The following is a 27,950-nucleotide window of genomic DNA, read 5'->3' as shown; positions in this document are numbered from 1 at the left end:
TACTTGTATTTATAAATGTACCTTAAATTTGAAGGGAATTTAATCGAGTTGGGCGAATCACGAAGAAATAAATATATATTTTATAATTAACCATTGTGAAATATAAAGTGCGAATAGTTAGAATAGTTATAAACGTGTGTGTTAAGTAGTTAACTCTGTTATATCGCAAGAATGTAAATACAAGTTGAGAAAAATGAACATAACACGAAGAAGTTGCTCATTTGAAACTATCAATATTAATATTTTTTCTTAGACTTTTTTAAAAATAACGTTGCAAGTTAATATGTAGTTAACATTATATACGTATATTAATGTTGTTTTGTTAAAACTAATTGTATGGATAAGGAATATAGTAACGTATCTAATTATAATGAAATATAATATAATTACGAAATAATGTAAGCAAATAATACGGATAAATATAGAGATAATAAACAACCAAAAATAAATACCGCATAAAAGAGTAGAAATGAAAATTCTTGTGTGCCATTAAAAATACGAAGTAAAAAATTAATATTATAACATTAAGAGAACATTAGAAAGACGAAAGATTAAGGTTGTTAAGCATTCTGCTCGAATCCTCGTATCATAATCAGGAACAAGACTCCTTTACGTAAGTCCAATTAATTGGTATAGGACGTCCAGTACCTGAAAAACAGTTGAATCGTCAAAATAATAAATATAAATTAATTTGTATTTAAACGATGGCAGAAAAAGAAGGAATAAGATACAAACTACGTAAAAACTGAAGATTAACAACTTTGATGAAGTGGTATTATTCATTTAATAGGCATACATACAGGGTGAACACTGTCTATAACAATTCTTCGTCTTTCTTAATAGGTAATAGTTTACTTTAGGATTAAGTTAACGATAAAAGTAACTCTACAAGTTAAGAATAGTGTCTTGTAAATAGTTTTTGCCAATTTCCTACGTAATCAATAATCTGTTTCCAGGGAAATTTGTTACGCATAGATAATTTTGTGACAAAATGTGCGTTTAATTTCTTTGGTAAGTTAGATACGCAAAATTCGATAAGCTATTTGTGCAGGCTTTCGCGACTGACTGTATGTATGTGTATTAAATTGAGATAAAATATTTCAAGCTCAATCGAATACAATGCAAGCAAAATTTAGATTTGCAGGTAAACCTGTGTAAATAATCTTCGAAATACTTACAGTGTCCTGCTTTCCCAAATATATATCTGGAATGGCAGCTTTCAAGAGTTCCGCTTCTAAACACGGTCGGTTTTTCTCGTTAATTGCTTTGAGTAAGTCCCACAAGCAGTCGATATCGTATCGCTTTCTGCGTAGGCGTCGTGCTAATTCTATCGGTATTGTTAATTTCCTACCAAACTCAGGTTTAAAATCATATTGCCATTCACAAGCCAGGCAATTGCATAAAATACGTTTCTCTCTTCGTAGGACTATTTGTCGTGGTATAAATTGGTTTATGAAAGTTGTGTACTTACTTGTAAGTAGAAAATTAAAAGTTATCTGCAAAGTACTTTATTAGACAAATCTTTATTTCACAGGTTAATAGCAACGAAAAGACGAAATTTATTACCTGTTCACCTGGTCGAATGTTTTTAGCTGCGTGTACAGCTATCACACCATTTTTATGTATCGAATGCACTGTATTCGCACAACAAGAATGACGAAACAAGCTAAACAAGGAATACAGATTGTATACTTCACTTACATTATCTGTGTTAGCCGATATATCCTTCTGGAAAATATATGATTAGTAGCTATTACATGAAAACTTATTCAATCAGCGACTTTTTACATACTATAGAATGTATTTTATACAGCAGCGGTTTGAAAGAAATGCAGTTAAAAATTGGTTGATACTCACCGTAAAGACGTGTACATCGAAGATGTAGAATAATCGAAATAATAATTTAGCGATACTTAACATATCGTTGTATTCCCGCAAATAATTGGTCTGGTTCCGTAGGAATGAAGCGATATGGGCTGATTTCAATATATTTTCTACATTTCTCTTGTCATTCTTCTTCATCGATATACTCAAATTGAGGACGGATTTCAAATTGTTTCTCAAATTATCACGTATCGTACAAAATTCTTTCTTCGGATCTATTAAAAATTGAAACGATGTTGTTAACGACGAAGTTACGAGACGATACAAATGTCTTCCTCGTTGATGGATTATGGATGTTCATGCAAGTTCACACTCTTACGAATACAACGAACGAAACAGAAACTGAATCGAGATCTATTTCACCCTTAAAATATTACAATCAGTAATTCTATTTGGTATATGCTGTACATTTTCTGTATTACGTATGTTTAATTTCTGTGTAAATGCTGGAACATTCGCAATTTATTAATAAAGTCCAGCCTCTATCGCTAATATATAAAATACACTTGCGAGTAAAAGAGAAATTGTCAGAATTTGGCACGAAGCTTTAAATACAAGACAGTAGTACAGAAAGAAAAAAGAATTAACGTCGAAGAGTATGTTCTTTCTATGCACAAGCTAGTAACTTCAATTTACATTTATGTTTATATCGATGATGGCGGAATAGAGAATTACGAATTAATTATTATTACCTGCACTGATAGCATCGAGCTCCTCGCAATATTTAATGGCTTCTGTAAGTTCTTCACCGTTTTTTGTAATCTTCATAAGCAAGATTAGTACAAATTGAACATCATCTGGAAAGCTTTTAGAGTTGCATTGAAATCGATGGTATTCTTCATATGCTTTTGCACGGCATTCTTTCGAACAATATAGCGCGCTATTGCACCGTTCACATGGAAGTAATGCCATGCGCCGGTTTAGGCAATAGTGACACGCATATGCAGGAGCGACGTTTGAGTCAAGGATAGACGTTACTTGTGGTTTCTCGATTAGAATGACGTCTCCAGAGCGGATGGGTCTCGTCGCTTCAAAATTTACACCATGTTTTGTACTATGAACCAAGCGAACAGCATTGCTCATGCCAGGAATATCTTTGTTTTCGCTGTGCGATAGCGATGGTATATCCTCGAAGAGATTTCTTTTATTTTGTTTCGTTTGCACACGAGAAGCTTTTTTTTCTAAATCCATCTTTGCATCTTCGAAATACTTGATTAATTCGGTATCGGGAGAAATTTCGATCGCCCTATCGATATCTATTAAACTCTCTTCGTACATTTGAAGGCATTCCAAGGCCTTAGCACGAATTGAGTATAATTTTGCAGCCATTTCGCAGTATGGGACAATCTGTTGCAATCCTCTCGTACAATATTTGATAGCCACTTCATATTCCTTTCGCCATATGCCTTCGCTTGCTATTGCAAAAAAATGAAACAAGAATATGATTCCTGCATTTCTTGATTATTTTCTCTTCAATATGTTCGTGAATATGAATTTTTGCACTGTGTTAACTGACTTGTAATCGATAATGAATAAATGTTGGAGAAGATTTTATTTCGATATAACGTTTCAGCTCCTTCGACTAATCGCGATACGTCTCGGACGAGATATCTCACGTCTATGCGTTTTAATATGACAATCAAATGTCGCTCATCGGTTGCGTAGTATTCCATTTCTAATTGAAATTCGTAACTACAGTTTTCATTCAACATTTCACATTCATTCATTTAACATTCCGAATAACAGATTTTGGAGGCTTTCAAGGCCTCGATTGTCGCTATTCATACTGCTACACTTAGCGGTTAGCTCTTACATTAACCACACAGTTTTTTTTTTTTTTTTTTTTTTCTTTAGAATCGACTGAACCAACATCTTTTTTCAGGCTCGTGAATAGACCTACATCGCTTAATATATTGTTAACGTCTCGACAGAAAATGGACTTACGCCAATCTCAAAGTAAATGATCATGCAATTGCATATACGTATGAACGAAATTTCATTCGATTGAAGCAAACGAATACTGTAAGATTTAATTATAAACTGTTAGAAATGGAAGGTTCACATCAAAGTATATATAAATTTGTTGATGCGTTTAACATTGCTTCATGTAACGCTGTTTCTTCTGAACATAGCTTTTTCCCGGAAGTCTCAATCAGCGTTAGACGAAGCGGCGTTAGATCTATCAGTATGAATAGCGATTGCTAGTTGTCTTCATATTCATAAGCGGGCTGTGTCTTACCAACTGTCTTTTATCCGAGTCTTTGGACTAGATAGTTTAATTTCTAACGAAAAGATATCCGAGATATGTCGTTTAAAACGTCAACATGAACGACATTGCAATTGCACGATATCTCGTCCGAATACGAAGAATATTACGTGCCGAGATATTTAATTCATTCGTAGAAGTTAAGATTCAGTGTTTTACATACGGTTATCATTTCTAGAGATAAAATTGCAAATCGAATACTGAAATTTGATCAAAGTTTATGATCGTATTCGATCTGTACATATGTGTATATTTCCAACATTGCAATACGTAATTTAATAAACAGACCACTATATTATATGCGCATAATACATTTTATACCAAAGTTTAATGTACAAAACTAAGAGAAGATCTGAATACCTGGAAATCTGAATACCTGGAAATCTGAATATAAGAGATATAATATTCGTTTGTTATCGTACTCACCCATAGCATTAAACAGTACAGCATTATCTGTGGATCTTGTATCAGGAACTATTAGAGGTTTTCGGAATAGTTCATCGATGCACTTTGTCAATCGATCTTCGTCTGATTCAGCTTCATCAAAGCGCAACGAAAATGCAAATCTCTCTTTGAAGGTATTCATGATAGGATGCAAAAGTTACTGAAAACCAAAAAAAGAAATGTTCCAGTTACTCCGCACTATTCACCGTGTAACGTTGTGGAAGTCACGCCGAGGAATGATTCTCTTTTGATTCTGAATATAAGTACGTGTATATATATATATATATATATATATATATATATACTCTTGTGTATTTATTGATAATTCTATGTGACAATTTTATGAAATGCACACACATATATGTTATGTGCAAATGATGTCAGATATTAATATTTTTTAAAGGTATCACACACCGGAGATATCATATACCAAATTTTTTTGCAAATAAAATTCTCCATATGTGCGGTTGTAAAGTATTATTATAAAAAATGCTGTCACTCATACAGACACAAGAAAAATTATGTAATTACAGATAATTATAATTCTCATAGAAACTGTAAAACAAGTAAATTCAGTTATATGCTATGTAGATGAATTTGTAAATTGTATAAAATAATATCACTGTTCTGTGCAACGTTAAATGATATCTCCAGCAGTTTTTACGAAATAAACCTATTATTATTATAGGATTATTTATTCAGAAATATTAGAAATTAGGATTTCCAATGATTTCTATACTATATGGTAAATTTATTGATAAATGGATCTATTCACAAATAACAGTTTATGATTCGTAACAACTCGACAACTCTCACTGCACTCAACTCTCGACTCACAACTTACCAACTCTTGACAACTCGACTCTCAGTTAACGACTGCCTCGCAATTCGTCTTTTTCCCTTAAACATCCCTTTGTCTTTTCTCGTATCCCCACCACGTACATGTTCCGTAACCATTCACGATCATGGTCGCATACTTCTGCTTTCGCCTAACTATTGGCCTGTAGGACCGACGTTACCTGGATGGGCCGCTTGAGCCATTGAAATTTCCCGATCCCTTGGGGCTGTTGGCACTTAGACCTTCTCGCGACATTGTTTAAAGTTCACTCGATATTTCTTAGGCAATCCACGATACTACAATATTTCACTTTGTCTTGTATTGGGTATCGTGCTATTGTATCTGAAATATTATTGTACAAATTCAAGGAAAAATTCATGGTAATGGATATAACATACATTTTTGTAGTAGCTGTATGTGCACTGTGTGTGTACAATATCACATACATGTTATTTATATGCAACGCATGTATACATACGCATAAAATGTAGAAATAGGAAATATAAAGTGGTAAAATATCCACATAAAATTCTTTCTTCAATTTTAATGAATAAAGTTAGAGTATAACAATTTTTTGTGGCATTATAATACTACGAGAAGTGCTAAATTGCAGTTTTACTTAAATTGCAATACATATATGCATACAGAATATTTCTTTTATTTGAAAGGAACGTAATCACATTACACTCAAACAATTTACTCAGTACGTTTTGCACTATTTTTCCTGTCTTTCTAGCTTCTTAGCAAAATACGTTTTATTATTTTATTGAATTATGTATGGTCCATTTTTATTGTTCCGATAGAACAAACAATAAAACAAAATGGATCATACGTAATTCAATAAAATAATATAAAACAACAAGTGTTCTGTCCCTATTATTTGCTTATACAATGTGTTACGTCGTGCAAGGCATCTGCATGCCATCCGACGCTGCTTGACCGCCAACGGTCTACGCACCGTCCTTCGACCCTTAACAAATCCAAGGAACCCGTAAAACGACAGCTTTTAATGCTATTGTTCTGATATATGTCGTCAATTTACGGAATAAGCTTTAGAGATGCTTTCTGTCTATAGCCAGTTTAGAATGGCCCTTTGATTTACTACACGCTATTAGGAAAGCCGGAGAAAGCAGGTAGTGACTTAGCAAAAACGAATGTTTAATCACCGGGAAATCCAGGTTTTCCGTTAAACAAGACATCAACTAGCATTGGTAGGAGGCTCCCTCCCCTCTGGTCATTCTTTAACATTGACTTAAACCAATGGACATCGTAGGTCGATGCCCTCACTCTACTCACGAAAGGTGTGAACAACGAATCCACGTCCTTAATAAAAAGGGAAACACCCACACCGAGCTTTCTTCTGTAATCCTACGAAAACGAACTACAGTGTTCCTACAACATCCATCCTGTCGATTACGAGGCTACTTCGGTTGTCTCTCTTACTCGTTCCTTGACTACGTCATATCTTAGGATATCGTCTACGTTACTACATATCAGTGTAAAAGTGTTGAAAATATATAACGTTTATAGCTCTGTTAATCACAGTGTTATACTTATTCAATCACCCCTATTATCCTAGCCGAAATAAGGGGATCGATCTATTCGTGGTGTCGATTCTTGCAATCGTAACGGGAATTTACGACTCCCGTTGACGCGCACTCTCGCAACCGCGTCTCCCCGCGATAGGCCGAAAATACACAATGAAATAAACTTTTCGGACAATCTAATATTTATCGACTTGCTTTAATTAAGCTCAAATTAAACGAAAAGTAAGAATTTTAAACTCCGGGGATGAAAGAGTAACTGCGGCGGAGTAACGCAAGAATTTGGAACTTTCTTACTCGGTTAGAATTATACGAAGAACGCCAAAATTATTAAATTTCGAATTCAAAAAAATAGAAAAGAGGATTTCTTTAAGCAAATAGCAAAGAATACTGCATCTGCAATCTGTGGCTTGCCATACCATATTGTGGCAATGTCATACTTTCGGAAAAACGAATTAAACCCGGTATTGAGTTCTGTCTAAGCAAATGCATGTTCTATATAAAGAATGACAATTAAGAATTCTATCTAGGAACGACTTGAATGACATTTGTATATGACAATGTCAAAATTTTTCATGAAATAATCTTTCTGCAGAAAATACCTAAATTAACATACGAGACACAAATAGCATAGACTTTGGTTTTCTATTTTTGCGTTAGAAAAGATACTTGAAACAGCGGAAACTTTTCTATCAGAAACTATTTCAAGTGTTAATATCTCAACTTCAGAAATACTGACATTGATGTTTTTTGCATCCAGCCACAGATATAATCGGTGAAAGATCGTTCCTGGAACTATACAATGAAATGTGGTAAAATCCAATTGAAATTATATTATCGCATCTTACATTCTACTGCCAATATTTGTTGTTATTAAATGAACGATGAGAAAGAATTGAAGACTATTAGTCTTTAATTCAGTTTTTAAATCTTTAAAACAGATAGCATTGTAGCTGTTTTGATATAGCAGAAGAAGTATAAAATAAGGTAATATCTATAATAAATATTTTTATTATGAATTGTCAATGCTTATTAGAATAATGACTGTCAGAGAAAAAAAACTGACAACACGGTTCTTTTTTGAACGCGTTGATGAAATCTTTTGGAAAAAATGAACAATATTAATCAAACATTATCAGTGACGAAAGCGGCTTTTTCCACAATGCCAACGACAAAGGTAATTTTCATTTTAAAATATTCGAGTGAATTTCTTTCATATTTCTGGTATATTAAAATTAAGACAATCTAACGAAACAGTATAAAAAGTTCACGTTTACAAGAATAATTTGCAGGACACTCGGGCTGTTTTATGTAAAACCTTATGAACTCACAGTGATCCAAAATCGAGAAAATTTAGAATAATTTGTAATAAATTCAGAACTTTTTTTTTTTCTTAGTTGATTGAATTATAAACAACATTTATAACGTTTAGCGCAATTTTTCATGTGTCCGGTTGTAGAAATAAGACAATAAACAAAACGAAAAAATAGATCGATTTTATGATACACAAAGGGAAGGAAAGAAGACAGGAGAGATTCTCAGATGCCTCATTTTCGTCGATTTCGCTGCTCGTCTATATAGTGAAATTATTAATCTGCAGCAATAATTGTCCTTTCTCGTCCCGGATTTCGATTAGGAACGCTTGGCCGGCTCCTCCCATCGCATTGGAATCCTTCGTGCATGTGCTCCCATGTCCCGGAAATTATTTTATCCTTCCCACGATCCTCAATCTTAGCGAAGTTTTTAGATAAAATCAAGATCGACAGTGATGATGGTTTATTTATATATTGAAATTTCTAGATTAAAGTAGAATAGCAGAAAAAAGTCAAATAACAGATGAAAAATAACGTCTGTTGAAAATATAATTTCTTTTTCGAGAAAATGTTGGGAATGCGGCGAATGTGTATGCATCTAATTTTTAATCCATCAAAGATTATGTTGTGCCTTAACGCTCTATTTTAATCGTAACCTTTTTTCTCTTTTAATCAAGTGACACGATCGAATCCTATTTTCTCCATTGTGTTATCTTAGTGGGAAAAATTTGTTTACTATTTTTTTTTTTTTTTTTGGCTACCATTTTTCGACTCTTGAACCCTACAGTCTCACGTAGTTTGAAGACATTTGCAGAAACCTTTATTTTCGAGTTTAAGTACGTGATATGATATATAATTCCGCTTGATGATAAATAATAAACTTTTCCAATTCTTTCATATGTATTTCTTCTCATAATTTTATTAACATAGATGGATAGATTATAAATATTATAGATGGATGCATTTATAGAAAAAGGGACTCAATTTGATATTTTATTTCTGTTTCAGGTAAGTTCTGACAACTAATTGGGAGGAATAGAAGTACCTAACGTAACTAGATACATCGCATATCGTAAGTGAATAGTTCATCCCACACACAAATATATTCACGCGTGCAGTATAAAAAATTAATGTAACGAGATATAAAATATATGTTATCTAAAACGTCTGTAAATATCTGCACACTTACGTATTTGTGGATTTAGCATGATTACCTTACTTCAATTTCATTTATGGATTTATTATGTCGTTCTACAATCTTGATGTCATTTTTTAGCAATATTAGACAAGATTGTTGGAATCTTAAATTTTCCAGAAATGCATAAACATCCACGGTCTACTCATTACCCGAGTCATCAATAACACCAAAGTGAAATTTTATTTTTCTGAACGTGTAAAGGGTGCCATTATATTACGTAAAAGTTGTTTTAGAATATTTTGACTTTTGGCGTAGTTGTAAAGAAATAATCTCAATGAATCATTAAATCATTCAGTAATGGATCTCTTTCTAAATACACCTTGAGTTCCGTTGAAAAATTTGGATTAGTCGTTTGTACACTTAATATTTGAGTATTTCGATTGATTCATATCATATTCACTTAACGAATGTTGAGAATTGATTGTAAATAGTCTACCAAATAATAATAATAAAAAAAAAACAAACCTAATGAATGAACACTGTCAAACGCAGCATCAGATGCACAGTAGAAGAGTCTGGTACAGATCGGACGGCTGTATCAGATGCACAGTAGTAGAGTTCCGGAAAGATTAGACGACACAGCGTTCATATCCAGAGAATCTGAATATAAAGAGTTCGTCAAGTAATTAAACAGTTCTATATGGTTTGGCGATTACGAATGCCAGTTTTATTATTGCATATCGACTTTCAAAATTCAATTTAATCGGACTATGATATATTATTCTATCTAGCTATGGTGATTATTAGAACTTGGATTTTTATGCAAATTTATATTTTGACAAACACAAGTAAGGAAATATAGAACTTAAACAGAGATTCGTTTCATCGATTAAAAATTATAATAAATATTCTAGAGTAATAATTTGACGTGTTATTAAAAATATTTTAATTTCTTTAAATTTTGTAAAATCGTAGAATCTGAGTGGAAAAAGGATCCGACGAAAAAGGATCCCTGGATTCTTTTTGTAGCCACGATAGTAAGAAAACAGAATTCGATAATATAATTTTTTTTTATTATTTAATTTTATACTTTACAATTTGTCCAGCTGGACATTTGGTAAATTTTTCTAACTTAATTGCTAAATAACATGTGGATGGCTACCCCCAGCTGAATACCATCATCGAGTTTGACTATTTTATTTCTTTAGTCAGGTCTAGCGACTCTGATTTGTTATAAAGTATTGGTTTGCTTGTGTATTCTATTATTATCGATGTATGATCGGAGCTAAGCTCAAGACTGGGTGTTATTTTTAATTTGTTCGCGTTTAGTCTTTTTATAACTGCAAAATCAAGCATGTCAGGAGTTTTGATTAGGTCTGTCGACCAGTATGTTGATCTTCCTGTGGATAATATGTTGAGATTACTAGTTCTAATGTATTTTTCTACGCTGCGATGTATTTGTCACCTAAGGATTGAAAACACTGTTCTCACTTTTGCAATGTTATTTTGTGTCGCGCTGGTATATATATTGCTCACATGTGGAAGTAATTGCCGTTAGTTTCTATTGTGTGTCCCTGACTAATTCTACTGTGTAAGTGGCGTATACATTTTACATTTTACCATTGTGAAACATACAGTACGAATAGTTAGAATAGTTATAAACGTGTGTGTTAAGTGGCCAACTCTGTTATATCGCAAGAATGTAAATACGAGGAGAGAAAAATGAACATAACACGAAGAAGTTGCTCATTTGAAACTATCAATATTAATATTTTTTCTTAGACTTTTTTAAAAATAACGTTGCAAGTTAATATGTAGTTAACATTATATAAGTATATTAATGTTGTTTTGTTAAAACTAATTGTATGGATAAGGAATATAGTAACGTATCTAATTATAACGAAATATAATATAATTACGAAATAATGTAAGCAAATAATACGGATAAATATAGAGATAATAAACAACCAAACATAAATACCGCATAAAAGAGTAGAAATGAAAATTCTTGTGTGTCATTAAAAATACGAAGTAAAAAATTAATATTATAACATTAAGAGAACATTAGAAAGACGAAAGATTAAGGTTGTGAAGCATTCTGCTCGAATCCTCGTATCATAATCAGGAACAAGACTCCTTTACGTAAGTCCAATTAATTGGTATAGGACGTCCAGTACCTGAAAAACAGTTGAATCGTCAAAATAATAAATATAAATTAATTTGTATTTAAACGATGGCAGAAAAAGAAGGAATAAGATACAAACTACGTAAAAACTGAAGATTAACAACTTTGATGAAGTGGTATTATTCATTTAATAGGCATACATACAGGGTGAACACTGTCTATAACAATTCTTCGTCTTTCTTAATAGGTAATAGTTTACTTTAGGATTAAGTTAACGATAAAAGTAACTCTACAAGTTAAGAATAGTGTCTTGTAAATAGTTTTTGCCAATTTCCTACGTAATCAATAATCTGTTTCCAGGGAAATTTGTTACGCATAGATAATTTTGTGACAAAATGTGCGTTTAATTTCTTTGGTAAGTTAGATACGCAAAATTCGATAAGCTATTTGTGCAGGCTTTCGCGACTGACTGTATGTATGTGTATTAAATTGAGATAAAATATTTCAAGCTCAATCGAATACAATGCAAGCAAAATTTAGATTTGCAGGTAAACCTGTGTAAATAACCTAACCTGTGTAATTAACGGCTTTCTACGTTGTTGAATCCTGTGTTTGTACCGATTGTACCGATGTTCCTAATATTTTATCGTGCTCAGAACAAGGACCCAATTCACAAGTCGAGCAATCCCATAAAATACATTTCAGTTCTTTTAGGATGACTTGTTGTGATACAAACTTGGTTGCTAAATTTACGAAATTTGTACGTAGAAAATCAAAAGTTATCTGCAAAGTACTTCATTAGACAAATTTTTATTTCACAGGTTAATAGCAACGGAAAGGCGAAATTTATCACCTGTTCACCTGGTTGAATGTCTTTAGCTGCGCGTACAGCTATCATACCATTTTTATGCATCGAATACACTGTATTCGCACAACGAGAATGATGAACCAAGCTAAGCACGGGATACAAATCGTATACTCCACTTTTACAGTCTAACGATGTATGCCTCTGGAAAATATACGATTAGTAGCTATTACAGAAAAACTTTATTCAATCAGCGACTTTTTACATACTATAGCATGTATTTTATAAAATCATATATTAACCGCAGCGGTTTGAAAGAAATGCAGTTAAAAATTGTTCGATACTCACCATAAAGGCGTGTGCTTCGAAGATGTAGAATAATCGGAATAATAATTTAGCGATACTTAAGATATCGTCGTATCCCCGCATATAATTGGTCTCGTTTCGTAGGAATGAAGCGATATAGGCTGATTTAAATATATTTTCTGCAATTCTCTTGTCATTCTTCTTCATCGATATACTCAAATTGAGGACGGATTTCAAATTGTTTCCCAAATTATCACGTATCGTACAAAATTCTTTCTGCGGATCTATTAAAAATTGAAACGATGTTGTTAACGACGAAGTTACGAGACGATACAAATTTCTTCCTCATTGATGGATTATGGATGTTCATGCAAGTTCACACTCTTACGAATACAACGAACGAAACAGAAACTGAATCGAGATCTATTTCACCCTTAAAATATTACAATCAGTAATTCTATTTGGTATATGCTGTACATTTTCTGTATTACGTATGTTTAATTTCTGTGTAAATGCTGGAACATTCGCAATTTATTAATAAAGTCAAGCCTCTATCGCTAATATATAAAATACACTTGCGAGTAAAAGAGAAATTGTCAGAATTTGGCACGAAGCTTTAAATACAAGACAGTAGTACAGAAAGAAAAAAGAATTAACGTCGAAGAGTATGTTCTTTCTATGCACAAGCTAGTAACTTCAATTCACATTTATGTTTATATCGATGATGGCGGAATAGAGAATTACGATTTAATTATTATTACCTGCACTGATAGCATCGAGCTCCTCGCAATATTTAATGGCTTCTGTAAGTTCTTCACCGTTTTTTGTAATCTTCATAAGCAAGATTAGTACAAATTGAACATCATCTGGAAAGTTTTTAGAGTTGCATTGAAATCGATGGTATTCTTCATATGCTTTTGCACGGCATTCTTTCGAACAATATAGCGCGCTATTGCACCGTTCACATGGAAGTAATGCTCTATAATCTCTTAGGCAATAGTGACACACATATGCAAGAGCGACGTCTGAGTTAAGGATAGACGTTACTTGTGATTTCTCGATTAGAATGACGTCTCCAGAGCCGATGGGTTTTGTCGCTTCAAAATTTACACCATGTTTTGTACTATGAACCAAGCGAACAGCATCGCCCATGCCAGGAATATCTTTGTTTTGGCAATGCGATAGCGATGGTATATTCCCTGTGCAAATTGTCTTAACGGTCCGGTTAGGCCCCAAATTATCTTCGATCCACTTCTTTGTATCTTTGAAATGCTTGGTTAATTCGGTATCGGGAGAAATTTGGATTGCCCTATCGATATCTATTAAACTCTCTTCGTACATTTGAAGGGATCCCAAGACCTTAGCACGATTTGAGTATAATATTGCAGACAATTCGCAGCAGGGGACGACCTCTTGCAATCCTTTCGTATAAAAGTTGACAGCCTCATCATAATCCCCGAGTGATTTGGCTCTACTTGCTATTTGCGAAAAAATGAAACAAGAATATGATTCCTGCATTTCTTGATTATTTTCTCTTCAATATGTTCGTGAATATGAATTTTTGCACTGTGTTAACTGACTTGTAATCGATAATGAATAAATGTTGGAGAAGATTTTATTTCGATATAACGTTTCAGCTCCTTCGACTAATCGCGATACGTCTCGGACGAGATATCTCACGTCTATGCGTTTTAATATGACAATCAAATGTCGCTCATCGGTTGCGTAGTATTCCATTTCTAATTGAAATTCGTAACTACAGTTTTCATTCAACATTTCACATTCATTCATTTAACATTCCGAATAACAGATTTTGGAGGCTTTCAAGGCCTCGATTGTCGCTATTCATACTGCTACAATTAGCGGTTAGCTCTTACATTAACCACACAGTTTTTCTTCTTTTTTTTTCTCTTTAGAATCGACTGAACCAACATCTTTTTTCAGGCTCGTGAATAGACCTACATCGCTTAATATATTGTTAACGTCTTGACAGAAAATGGACTTACGCCAATCTGAAAGTAAATGATCATGCAATTGCATATACGTATGAACGAAATTTCATTCGATTGAAGCAAACGAATACTGTAAGATTTAATTATAAACTGTTAGAAATGAAAGGTTCACATCAAAGTATATATAAATTTGTTGATGCGTTTAACATTGATTCATGTAACGCTGTTTCTTCTGAACATAGCTTTTTCCCGGAAGTCTCAATCAGCGTTAGACGAAGCGGCGTTAGATCTATCAGTATGAATAGCGATTGCTAGTTGTCTTCATATTCATAAGCGGGCTGTGTCTTACCAACTGTCTTTTATCCGAGTCTTTGGACTAAATAGTTTAATTTCTAACGAAAAGATATCCAAGATATGTCGTTTAAAACGTCAACATGAACGACATTGCAATTGCACGATATCTCGTCCGAATACGAAGAATATTACGTGCCGAGATATTTAATTCATTCGTAGAAGTTAAGATTCAGTGTTTTACATAGCGTTATCATTTCTAGAGATAAAATTGCAAATCGAATACTGAAATTTGACCAAAGTTTATGATCGTATTCGATCTGTACATATGTGTATATTTCCAACATTGCAATACGTAATTTAATAAACAGACCACTATATTATATGCGCATAATACATTTTATACCAAAGTTTAATGTACAAAACTAAGAGAAGATCTGAATACCTGGAAATCTGAATATAAGAGATATAATATTCGTTTGTTATCGTACTCACCCATAGCATTAAACAGTAGAGCATTATCTGTGGATCTTGTATCAGGAACTATTAGAGGTTTTCGGAATAGTTCATCGATGCACTTTTTCAATCGATCTTCGTCTGATTCAGCTTCATCAAAGCGCAACGAAAATGCAAATCTCTCTTGGAAGGTATTCATGATGGGATGCAAAAGTTAATGAAAACAAAAAAAAATGTTCCAATTTCTTCTCCGCACTAATCACCGTGTAACGTTGTGGAAGTCACGCCGAAGAATGATCCTCTTTTGATTCTGAATATAAGTACGTATACATATATATATTTATGTGGGATGGTGTGACGTCAGGGAAGGACGTGGCGTGAGGGGCAATTGTTTATAAACGTTGTCAAGATATGTTAATGTTGTGAAGGAGTGTTGTGAGCGTTACCAAGGTTTGTTAAGGGAAAAATGAGCGTGGAAAATGCTGTCAGAGTTGAATTTATCGTGGTCGGGTGAGGTTTGTTGTGTTGTTGTGACGTAGAATTAATAAGAAAGGAATACGCGAAACGCGGTATTATATTCGATTTTGTGTGAGTGCAACGATATTATATTTATCATACTCTTTTCTACTTATTTATAATATAACATTTTTACATTTATATATATATATATTGTGTGCATTTCATAGAATTATCACATAGAATTATCATTAGATACGCAAGAGTGGGATCGATGATGAAGCTATGATATATATATGTTGGGTTCACATTATAATTAGTTAGTCAATTTCCAATTTGTTGGTAGTTAGAACAGGTTGCTAATCGCACTTGAGGGAAAGTTGCTAGCGGAAAACGTATAAAAAAACGTGTAAAAAAATAAGTTTCCTCTATTTTCCCGTAGTTGGGACAAAGACTGTTTGTCTGTTTGATGGACGTTAGTTAACTAAATCTTAATATTTATAACGGGTCCTCAGGCTAACTGCACATGTACTGTGGAGATGTATCGATATCTGGTAATCATCTTACCCCGAGAATACGGTCTGCGTATGGCGAGCCACGGGACAGAAACCGTTGTTATGTTTACTGTCGCGTGCCGTCACCCGATATTCTTCACACACACGAAATATTTCTTTTAAGGAGAGCTATAGAATTACTTCATACCTTTGTTAGACAAAACATCCATCCCGTGACCGCGACTGGTTGTCGCCTCGAGCCCAAGCTCATTATCACAAATTTCGAACAATTTTAATCGAGTTAAGTTATAGAGGCTAAAATATTGGGGGGGGGGTTTCTGAAGAATTCCAAAGGAAGGTCCCAGTGTCCTTTTATCTCCGACATATACATATATATATCGTAGCTTCGTCATCGACCCCACTCTTGTGTATTTATTGATAATTCTATGTGACAATTCTATGAAATGCACACACACATATGTTATGTCCAAATGATGTCAGATATTAACATTTTTTCGTATCGTATAAGTATCGTACACCGGAGATATCGTATACCACACTTTTTTGCAAATAAAATTCTCCATATGTGCGGCTGTAAAACATTATTATAAAAAATGCTGTGACTCATACAGACACAAGAAAAATTATGTAATTGCAGATAATTATAACTCTCGCAGAAACTGAAGACGAAAGGTTTCGCACAATTGAACAAGTAAATTACATGCTATGTAGATGAATTTGTAAATTGTATAAGATAATATCACTGTTCTGTGCAACGTTAAATGATATCTCCAGCAGTTTTTACGAAATAAACCTATTATTATTATAGGATTATTTATTCAGAAATATTAGAAATTAGGATTTCCAATGACTTCTATACTATATGGTAAATTTATTGATAGATGGATCTATTCACAAATAACAGTTTATGATTCGTAACAACTCGACAACTCTCACTGCACTCAACTCTCGACTCACAACCTACCAACTCTTGACAACTCGACTCTCAGTTAACGACTGCCTCGCAATTCGTCTTTTTCTCTTAAACTTCCCTTTGTCTTTTCTCGTATCCCCACCACGTACATGTTCCGTAACCATTCACGATCATGGTCGCATACTTCTTCTTTCGCGTAACTATTCGACTGAAGGACCGACGATACCTTGATGGGCCGCTTCGGCCCTCCCAACTCCTTGGACTCTTTCGGGCTGTTGACACTTAGGCCTTCTCGCAACATTGTTTATAGTTCACTGGAAATTTCTTAGGCAATCCACGATACTACAATATTTCACTTTGTCTTGTATTATAATTCGTTCATTCTCTTGTTTAAACTAGTTTTTACGAACGATGGTTTGGATCAACTCTTAAAATAAAGTTTTGGGTATCGTGCTATTGTATCTGAAATATTATTGTACAAATTCAAGGAAAAATTCATGGTAATGGATATAACATACATTTTTGTAGTTGCTGTATGTGCACTGTGTGTGTACAATATCACATACATGTTATTTATATGCAACGCATGTATACATACGCATAAAATGTAGAAATAGGAAATATAAAGTGGTAAAATATCCACATAAAATTCTTTCTTCAATTTTAATGAATAAAGTTAGAGTATAACAATTTTTTGTGGCATTATAATACTACGAGAAGTGCTAAATTGCAGTTTTACTTAAATTGCAATACATATATACATACAGAATATTTCTTTTATTTGAAAGGAACGTAATCACATTACACTCAAACAATTTACTCAGTATGTTTTGCACTACTTTTCCTGTCTTTCTAGCTTCTTAGCAAAATACGTTTTATTATTTTATTGAATTATGTATGGTCCATTTTTATTGTTCCGATAGAACAAACAATAAAACAAAATGGATCATACGTAATTCAATTCGAACAGTCTAATATTTACCGACTTGCTTTAAAAAAGTTCAAATTAAACGAAAAGTAAGATTTGTAAACTCCAGGGATGAAAGAGTAAAAAGTTATTAAACTGTTCGAATATTTATTGTGCATATATTTTGCCAATTTTTGGATATTTCTTAATATTTTCGCAAAGATATATATATGATCATACAAAGATATATATAACGTTCCAATATAGATTTCCCGTCCCATTTTTTATGAAAATTATTTTCCAGTCCTGTAAGGATACATACAGATTTTTTATTTGTTAAAATTTTATTAATAGACGATGTTCTACAATATTTTTGGTTAAGTTAAGTACCGTGCGAATACTTCTTACATTGACTGTATATTTTCATACATGTTATATGATACAAAGCAAATTACAGAGAAAACACAATTATTTTTTGGCAACCTTCTAGCGAAGATTTATAACGTTTAGCGCAATTTTTTATGTGTCCGGTCGTAGAAATAAAACAATAAACAAAACGGAAAAATAGATCGATTTTATGATACACAAAGGGAAGGAAAGAAGACATGAGAGTTTCTCAGATGCCTCATTTTCGTCGATTTCGCTGCTCGTCTATATAGTGAAATTATTAATCTGCAGCAATAATTGTCCTTTCTCGTCCCGGATTTCGATTAGGAACGCTTGGCCGGCTCCTCCCATCGCATTGGAATCCTTCGTGCATGTGCTCCCATGTCCCGGAAATTATTTTATCCTTCCCACGATCCTCAATCTCAGCGAAGTTTTCTGCTATTCTACTTTAATCTAGAAATTTCAATATATAAATAAACCATCATCACTGTCGATCTTGATTTTATCTAAAAAGTCAAATAACAAATGAAAAATAACGTCTGTTGAAAATATAATTTCTTTTTCGAGAAAATGTTGGGAATGCGGCGAATGTGTATGCATCTAATTTTTAATCCATCAAAGAATAATGTTGTGCGTTAACGCACTATTTTAATCGTAACCTTTTTTCTCTTTTAATCAAGTGACACGATCGAATCCTATTTTATCCATTGTGTTATCTTAGTGGGAAAAATTTGTTTACTATTTTTTTTCTTTTTTGCTACCATTTTTCGACTCTTGAACCCTACAGTCTCACGTAGTTTGAAGACATTTGCAGAAACCTTTATTTTCGAGTTTAAGTACGTGATATGATATATAATTCCGCTTGATGATAAATAATAAACTTTCCCAATTCTTTCATATGTATTTCTTCTCATAATTTTATTATCGTAGATGGATAGATTATAAATATTATAGATGGATGCATTTATAGAAAAAGGGACTCAATTTGATATTTTATTTCTGTTTCAGGTAAGTTCTGACAACTAATTGCGAGGAATAGAAGTACTTAACGTAATTAGATACATCGCAAATCGTAAGTGAATAGTTCATCCCACACACAAATATATTCACGCGTGCAGTATAAAAAATTAATGTAACGAGATATAAAATATATGTTATCTAAAACGTCTGTAAATATCTGCACACTTACGTATTTGTGGATTTAGCATGATTACCTTACTTCAATTTCATTTATGGATTTATTATGTTGTCCTACAATTTTGATGAGTCCCGTAATGATCAGACGACACAGCGTTCATATCCAGAGAATCTGAATATAAAGAGTTCGTCAAATAATTAAACAGTTCTATATGGTTTGGCGATTACGAATGCCAGTTTTACTATTGCATATTGACTTTCAAAATTCAATTTAATCGGACTGTGATATATTATTCTATCTAGCTATGATGATTATTAGAACTTGGATTTTTATGCAAATTTATATTTTGACAAACACAAGTAAGGAAATATAGAACTTAAACAGAGATTCGTTTCATCGATTAAAAATTATAATAAATATTCTAGAGTAATAATTTGACGTGTTATTAAAAATATTTTAATTTCTTTAAATTTTGCAAAATCGTAGAATCTGAGTGGAAAAAGGATCCGACGAAGGAAGGATCTTTTTGTAGCCACTGTAGTAAGAGGACAGAATTCGATAATAGAAATTGATCGAAAAAGATTGCAACTTAAACGTTGCATTATGACAACGTTGGCCCTTGATGAATTAAAGTAATCAAGCGTACAAATAAAGTAAGTTTATGTATAAAGTATACGGTGTACATATTGTCAAAAATATCCACGTGCCCGCATACTTTTCAGCGATAGTGTAGATACAACAGATGTGTTTAACGTTTCTTTAGTCTTCTTTTCTCTTAATAAACGTGAAAGTGAATAAATTGTATTATAAACTTTAACAATTCGTGTCTGAATGTGTTAAAAGAATTTCTAGAGTTAACGCTTTTGCTAATTTTGCTAATTTTTTATTTAAAGACTATATGTAGATTTTTCTCACTCACTGTATGCATATAGGGACGAAACGTTTTTGTGCAGATATTTTTGTTCCTGTTTGTTAGTGGTAGATATCGAAGTCTACAAGGAACTGCACATGCGGGTATTGGTATAAAACTGCAGTATCGAGTAGTGTGCAGGAAGATACATGTGTTCACATTGTGATAGTAAACGTGCAGCTATGTTTATTGCAAGACACTTTGTAAAGTCTACTTTAAATGGAAATAAGTTCCACATATCGTTCTATGTCCCCTTTTCTTCTGCTCCTTTTCTATTTTCCTACTTTTCCTCTTTGCTTTCTCACTTTGCCTTCGATTCTTCTAGCATTCTTCCATTTTAGATTCCAGTCTCTTACGATTCCCTTCACTCTACCTCCTGTCTTATTCTTTATCGCATCCTTTTGCATTTGCCTATTCTATTGCTGCTTGCCTTATCTTTTCCTATCTCTTGAAGCGTTCCAGTTCCATTTAACATGACCACCTAAAGTAATTCTGTTGCTTCTACTACTGTGAAGAGATAGCAAAGGAAATAAGTAATTGAGAGTATCATGGCTAACAAGATTTTTGTCATACATTTGTACATTATGGGATGTTAAGGGTACTGATATTTTTTAAATAAAATGTAACCTCCCAATGTGAAAACCTCCCAATGTGTATGTGAAATTAATTGTTACTTATTCGCGAAAAGGTTAAAAGATGGTCAGTTTTTGGCATCGTCTAAAGTTGAAAAATTCAAGAAACGTCCTCGTCATTTTCCCAATAAACTTTGGGCAAGTTGTTGCAAATGAATTCGAATTCACGCGAATACGATAATGACCCAACTCATCTAACTCGTTGCATTCTATCTTCTCTTCTTTCGAATATCGAACCATTTTCAAAATAATTAACGGAAAGATCAGCTGATAAATCGACTGTAGTTTGGAAACGAACAAAACTAGAACAGGCAATTGTTTTATTCACTGGATATGATATTTTTATTGTTGAAGTGATCACCACTTATAAGAAAACTCTACATCTGGTCTTTTTAGTTTCTCAAGCACTGAAGCCATCGACAGCGCGTAGACAAAAGACTGCGACGAAGTCAGACCATAAACAGAAGACAAGCGACGTTGGCTTCGAGGTTTTCAGTTATTGGGTAACACAGCTAGCGTGCGGATCTGGACCAGCTCAAATTGTATTCTTACTTATAATTACACTTATATTTAAATATATTTTCTGCCTTACAATTTATCCACTAGTTTTCTCTCATTATACATCGAATAACCTCAACATTTATGTCGTGAAATTTCCCTGAAATGCATAAAAAAAAATCCTCGGTGTGGTAATGTACTGTCTACATCAATTTGGACACACAGTTCTCTAACCCTTAAATCTCTGGCTTTTGTTACTTTTGTTTATTCCTCCGAACGTTTACGTATTCCATAAATGAATCCTTAAACTTTTTCCCCCTTTTTCATTCTTTTTCAGTTACACTTTAATTTTTTTCAAGTCATTCGGGCATCCGACGTTCATCTTTCTCATTTTTCCCCACTGTATTGTAATTTAAACGAGACGATTAGAAAGAAGAAATCCTATGAAAATCGTTGTTAAAGCTGCTTTTTCGCAAACTCACCTAAGAGAATCGTGATCGTTATCGGCCTTCGCCAGAGTTTGCTATATCGTCTAAGAGACGATAAATTTAATTTTCGCCATTTCTATACGTATAGACTCGACAACGATGCCCGCGGGTAAAATCGATTATCGAATATCGACGTAGAAATATTTCCATTCCATGGAAACTGTTATACTCGAATTAGCCTGCGGGCTTTAGAAAACTGGCGCGGCTTTTGCATTCTGACTAACTCGTGGTCAGGATCTGTTCTATCTGTGTATAGCAGTCGGCGATCACGATGCTGTCAAACTGATAAAATTGTGTGTCAATGTAAAAAAGTTTCAACTGTACACGGCAAATTTGTTTATTACTTTTTATCCTTGTTTTCATTCGTACGTATGCTACAGGTGAAACAAATCGACTGCATTTATTTGATACTTCAAACGAGATGATGTTCCGATATCACGGTGCAATTGAAATGCAAATAGAATGGGATAATTAGAAGGGAAATCTTATTTTTAGCGCAGCTATTTTAGATTATAATTTCGCACGATGGTTGATGTCGTGCTTTTGCTTTCTCGGAATCACTGTTGTGCAAAAGGTACTATACAGCGAATAACTTAACTTAAAACCGAATAACTTCTTCAAGATTGGACCAAACGAGTTGATTTTTCTGACAAGTTAAGATTAAGTTTAGTGTGAAAGAATTTTTGGAAAAATTGCTAAGTTTTCGAAAAAAATTGGTACCAAAATCACGATGAAAATAGTAGAGGTTACCTTTTTACAATTTTTTCATTTAAACAACAGGTTTTTTAGATTTAAGAGAAGTTCCGTGTATTGGATCATTTAAGAAAGCATTATTTTTTTTTATTTATTTATTTAAATTTTACAATTTGTCCAGTAGGACATTTGGTAAAATATTATAGCTTAGTGGTATAATAATATAACATGTGGATGATTACCCCTAGTTGTTTATTTTATTTCTATTGTGAGGTCTGCGGGATTCTTCTTCTTCGGTCTTCTTTCTATTATGGTTTTATTCGTTTCAGCAACCAGCTGGTTTTGGTGTGTTACAAGTCTTTCTTTATACTTTTTTGCATATGTAGCGATTTCCTCTTTGACTGTTGGAATTTTTAAATCTTTTCGTAAGTCTTCATTTCTGACGTACCGTGGAGCGTTAACTATTGTCCTTAAAATTTTTGCTTACTCTGTTTCTATTTTATTTATGTGACTCATTACTGCCGTCCCCCATAGTGAGACTCCGTATGTTCAGATTGGTTTGATTATTGTTTTGTACATATTTAGTTTATTCATTATGCTTTATCTAGATTTTCTATTGGTTAACCAGTACATTTGCTTCCTTTTTTCACGTATTCTGTTTATTATTGATTTTATGTGATGCTTCCATGTAAGAAAGCATTACAGTTCCATAAGTCGGAAACGCGTTCGTAGTTTTGTTTTGACCAGACCTTAAATGGATGTCTAGATATTACGATATCGAGTTAGGTTTCGATAAATAAGAATTACGAAAACACAAAAGTTGCTATGTATTGAAATAAAAATATCCTTATTTATATAGTGACACATGAGTCAATGGGAGATTCGAATCGAAAGAGACTCATATTGTTGTGTCTTGGAGTGCCAACGTTGTTTTGGTCTGCTAGGTTCAAAGGTAAACGAACTCCGGACGAAACATTATCGCCCTTATTTGTAATCGTCAATGGAGTTACTTCGAACTCTTTACGATACCACCGGTCGATATAAATAAACGAACGTGCTCTCGTGACATCAATCCACATCAGAGACTGGGCCACACACCGCGTGCAAGATGGTAGCCAGATGTCTACGCATCCTTGGCGCCTACCCTCAATAGTCTTAAGGACCCACCATGGATCTTGACGTTTTCGTAGTTAAAATCCTTCAGACCAAACAAGTATCTTTTATTTTAAATGCCCCTTTACATTCATTGTTTACTACGGGTTGACACGGGAAAGTTGGTTTTTCTCACGTTCGGTATCTTGCGTTAGCAACTTTCTCTCGAGGACGGCTAAAACCCTTCCTGGTCCACCAACCTTCTTATTATCCAATCGGAAGCGGTGTCTATTGCCCTCACTTTCCTGACCAAAATTGTCATCAGCAAATCCGATGGTCCCGTGGCTTTAGACACACCCACCCCTAGCTTTCCTCAGACACAACATCGTCACTAAACTTATTCTCTATCCTTAGAATAGTCAACATATCTTTACCGGTTTCTACACTTAGACCAATCGCGTACTTGATTTACACATACGCGTTAGTGTATACTCAATTGTGACTATTAAATGCAAAATAAAGTTTAATGAAAAACAAAGTTAATAGTTGTGTTTCGGCTCAACCTTCTTTCTATCATATAACCCTCAAGTTTACGTGATACACTCTAGGATAGCGATGCTACCGAATCATTATAGCGAGTCATACAGTCAAATAGCGAGCGTATAGTTGAACAGCAGCAATGAGCCAGCGACGATTACCACCGGTATAAACTACCTCTGTATTTTGTATTTAAAGTGATTGTAACACTTTGACTGCCACGTTGATCATATATGACCGGCCACGGTTTCTCCTATGACGCCACAGTGGTCACCGGAGCGCTGGAACTTCTTACAATTGTAAAAATTGTATGAAAATTGACAGTTAGGGCATTTTGAATATAACCGATAAATAGAAGATACCTTGAAATAAAAAGTGCCCCATTGAACGATTAAACATTTTTATTAGGACATCGATAAAAAAAATGAGAACAAATCTTGCATCTAACTGTGCACTGTGTTTGCATCCATATCTTCGAGGGGTAATCTACGAATATTATTATAAACACAGCTTAGAAAATAATCGTAAATGCTGCTTTATAATCGTACTATTGAAGTTAGAAGTATGAACATACCTTACTATTACATATAGAATGAGCAAATACCGTTTACTAATATCTTCTACACGTTTCAACAGTATATTCTGGACGTTTTGCTTACGACGAAATAACGAATGCCAATGGTTTGTTGAAATAAACGAAGCCTTGTTATAATATGTCGCTATCAACTGTTACCAAGGCGCCACCCGATGGTTACCCGTGACCACCAACAAGATAAACTGTCGAAATATAGTCGAAAATATAGAATAAACATTTTTTTCGCGAGGCGGCGGGAGGGGAATCCTGAACATACATGTTCGATTCCGATTGCAAATGGACTAGCTGAATGCTTATACAGAAATCCATTTAATTTCCAATATGGTACATTTTACACAGAAACGATTAAAACCTCTCCCCTCTTGAATTTTTTGATTTAAATCAATTAAGGATTCATGAACCGACTATTTATTGAATTGCTATCCAATAAAAATACTTAATTACTTTCTTGCAACAAATAAGAAAGGAAAATAATCGGATTTTTTAGCACAAAATGCCAGTATTTTTCTTAGGAAAAACTTTCCACTAATGAAATATACAGGGTGGTTGGTAACTGGTGGTACAAGCGGAAAGGGGGTGATTCTACGCGAAAAAAGAAGTCGAAAATATAGAATACAAATTTTTTCTTTAATTTTTCCATCGAGACAACGATCTACAGTGAGATCCGTTATAACGAGACGTGATAAAGTGCACGCGTACCAAGCGAAAATTCAAAGTCGATTTTCTCGAAAACAAAGCCTCAAACGAAAAATTTTTATTCTATATTTTCGACTTCTTTTTTCGCGTAGAATCACCCCCTTTCCGCTTGTACCAGTTACCAACCACCCTGTATATTATGCTATACGTCATATATTCCGCAAAGCATCCACTCAAGTATTCAACGTGGCCTATCGTGGCACGTTGGCCGATAACTCACTGCCTCGTTTCTTAAACCTCTCGCAGAACACGCCCTACGTTTCTTGCATACTTCCGTTTCTCCCTTCTTGCTTGATATTGCTGGCAAATGTATCTACAGTTTCCACCATCGATTTAGGCGGAGCACCCAAACGCAGCCTGTTTCTATATATCAATTTATCAGCTACCGCCCTTCTAAACTGCAGCAACGTAGTCTTCGTTCCCGTGTGGATTCTATGCAATAAATACGCACTGTTCATAATAACGTGGAAAGTGTGTAAGCCAGCTTTCACATACCATTGGATCTTCTTTCTGTAGCATACGTAGTACGCTACGAAACGATCCGCGTGATCAATTCTCTTCCTATAAAGATTATACTTGTCTATAATCTTCGGCTTTTTCACTTTACTACCAAATCTAGTTTTTACCCTGACGAGATCCTCTCTGTATTCCTGTATCAGTTCCTCGCGCTCGTAGCGCTGTTTCAGCAAATATACGTCTTCCAGAGAATGGCGTGCTCCTCTTTCTCACAATTTTCTCAATCACATCCAGAGGATTAATTTTCCTGTCTGACCTTAGAGTACCCGTCGAGTAAGTTTTGTCGTACGACAATCGCGTCACCAAAGGCACGGTTATGTTTACATTGTAAAAGAAAACCGAGTGTGAAAATATCCTTCTGCAAAGAGAAATTACCAAAGTACTTAGAAGGAAGGATGAAGTGGAAGGACAGAAGAATACTGGCAAGATTCAGATGCGGAAACGAGACCAAAGCGAGGGAATACTGGAAAGAAGAGCGGGGAAAAAGATGCAGACTATGCAGAAGGAAAGAAGAAGACCTAAGACGTGTAATAGAAGAATGTGAAATAACAGGAGGACCAAAAGACATAGGAAAAACGCTAAACGAGACTGGAGAAGGTTTAGCAGAACTGAAAGCAATAATAGAGAAGAGAAGAGCAAACGACAAGGAGGAGGCACAACAAGGAGGCTAAGGACCAAAGTGGCAGTAGTTTTTAGTCATTAATTGATAATTTATAGTTCCTAATGCTTAGTTTTTAGAGGTAGAATAAGCAAGGTAGTGCAATCGAATAGAGTGAAAAAGAGGGGAGGTAGACATATAAGAAGAGAATTAGATGTAAGAGATGTAAAATCGAAAGTTCGTCCAAAGCCGAAAGGCACGGACTAAACCCAAAATACCCAAAATATCAATTTCTACGATATACTAAGAAATCATCGAAATTAGAAGTTAGGCAGTGTTTCTACAGTTTCTACAGTGTTCCCGTAAGTCAAAAGTCGTAAGAGGCAATGAAGAAAACGCAAGAATCAGAGAGCAACATTTGGGTTATCTTTTTCTCGTTCTTAATGGGTGGTTCTAAGTTTTTACAGAGGTTTGAGAGAAAAGAGGGTAAATTTCGCGAAAAATGTTCGTCGAAGATTTCTCACATCCACGATGTAGGTCGTAGAAAATGCTACAACTTGTAATTTAACTTTTTCCTTCTGTCTTATACAGTTTCTAAGATATTCACGATAATACGGAACCTCAAGATTTCTTTGGGGGAATGTTTCCATCCCCAAGGACCGTTTTTCAGCTAGAGAAAAGATCGTTTCGCTATTAACATCGCACGAACTACGTTCGTGCAAAGTTTCAAGCGTTTTTGAATTTTCGAGTTGCCAAACTTCCCTCGTGAGATACAAAAACAAGCGTAATTGACCTTTACCAGGCCGCTACGATATTCGACAACAGCAACGAAAGTTTTTATCTATTGGTAAAACTAACAGGAGCGATGTGCTTTGTGACTGGATAACAGTGCAAAGTATTTGTCGATTCGCGTAATGAGAGACGGCTACTGAAAGCGCAGAGCGTCTTAACTCGAAAAAGAAGCAAAAAAGCCTTCAAATAGAAAAAAATCGCTCGACTGAAGTTTTTTAAAGAAAA

At 34.1% G+C, this 27,950-nt stretch overlaps 2 protein-coding genes across 12 annotated transcripts in view; one reads left to right on the top strand and one right to left on the bottom strand.

Annotated features, from left to right (window-relative positions):
• Window positions 1-27,950, top strand: part of Tsp26A (Tetraspanin 26A) — a 130,532-nt gene that overhangs the window by 27,670 nt on the left and 74,912 nt on the right. The window contains exons 2-3 of one of the 10 annotated variants that reach the window (XM_069111729.1): window positions 9,298-9,361; window positions 19,549-19,612. The exons of 8 other annotated variants lie outside the window; for them this stretch is intronic. The gene's annotated coding sequence lies outside the window, so the exon portion shown is untranslated. The remainder of the gene's footprint in view (window positions 1-9,297; window positions 9,362-19,548; window positions 19,613-27,950) is intronic. One more of the 10 variants, XM_069111730.1, reaches the window with a different exon arrangement.
• On the bottom strand, window positions 249-15,690 carry LOC138179186 (N-lysine methyltransferase SMYD2). Of its 2 annotated transcripts, none has more exons than XM_069111716.1 (6): window positions 15,402-15,690; window positions 13,425-14,141; window positions 12,706-12,947; window positions 12,406-12,561; window positions 1,179-1,496; window positions 249-648 (listed from the first exon to the last, which is right to left on the bottom strand). In XM_069111716.1, exons 1-6 carry the CDS (start codon window positions 15,559-15,561, stop codon window positions 610-612), a joined length of 1,632 nt encoding a protein of 543 aa, XP_068967817.1. In that variant the 5' UTR covers window positions 15,562-15,690; the 3' UTR covers window positions 249-609. The 2 variants fall into 2 exon arrangements, with proteins under 2 accessions (XP_068967817.1, XP_068967816.1); XM_069111715.1 differs by lacking the exon at window positions 12,406-12,561 and adding an exon at window positions 1,567-1,728 and having other exon boundaries at window positions 251-648.

Source organism: Bombus flavifrons, chromosome 4 (assembly GCF_040668555.2).
Source record: "Bombus flavifrons isolate JBK064 chromosome 4, iyBomFlav1_principal, whole genome shotgun sequence".
Taxonomy (NCBI): domain Eukaryota; kingdom Metazoa; phylum Arthropoda; class Insecta; order Hymenoptera; family Apidae; genus Bombus; species Bombus flavifrons.
This window is presented reverse-complemented; position numbering and strand designations above follow the sequence as displayed.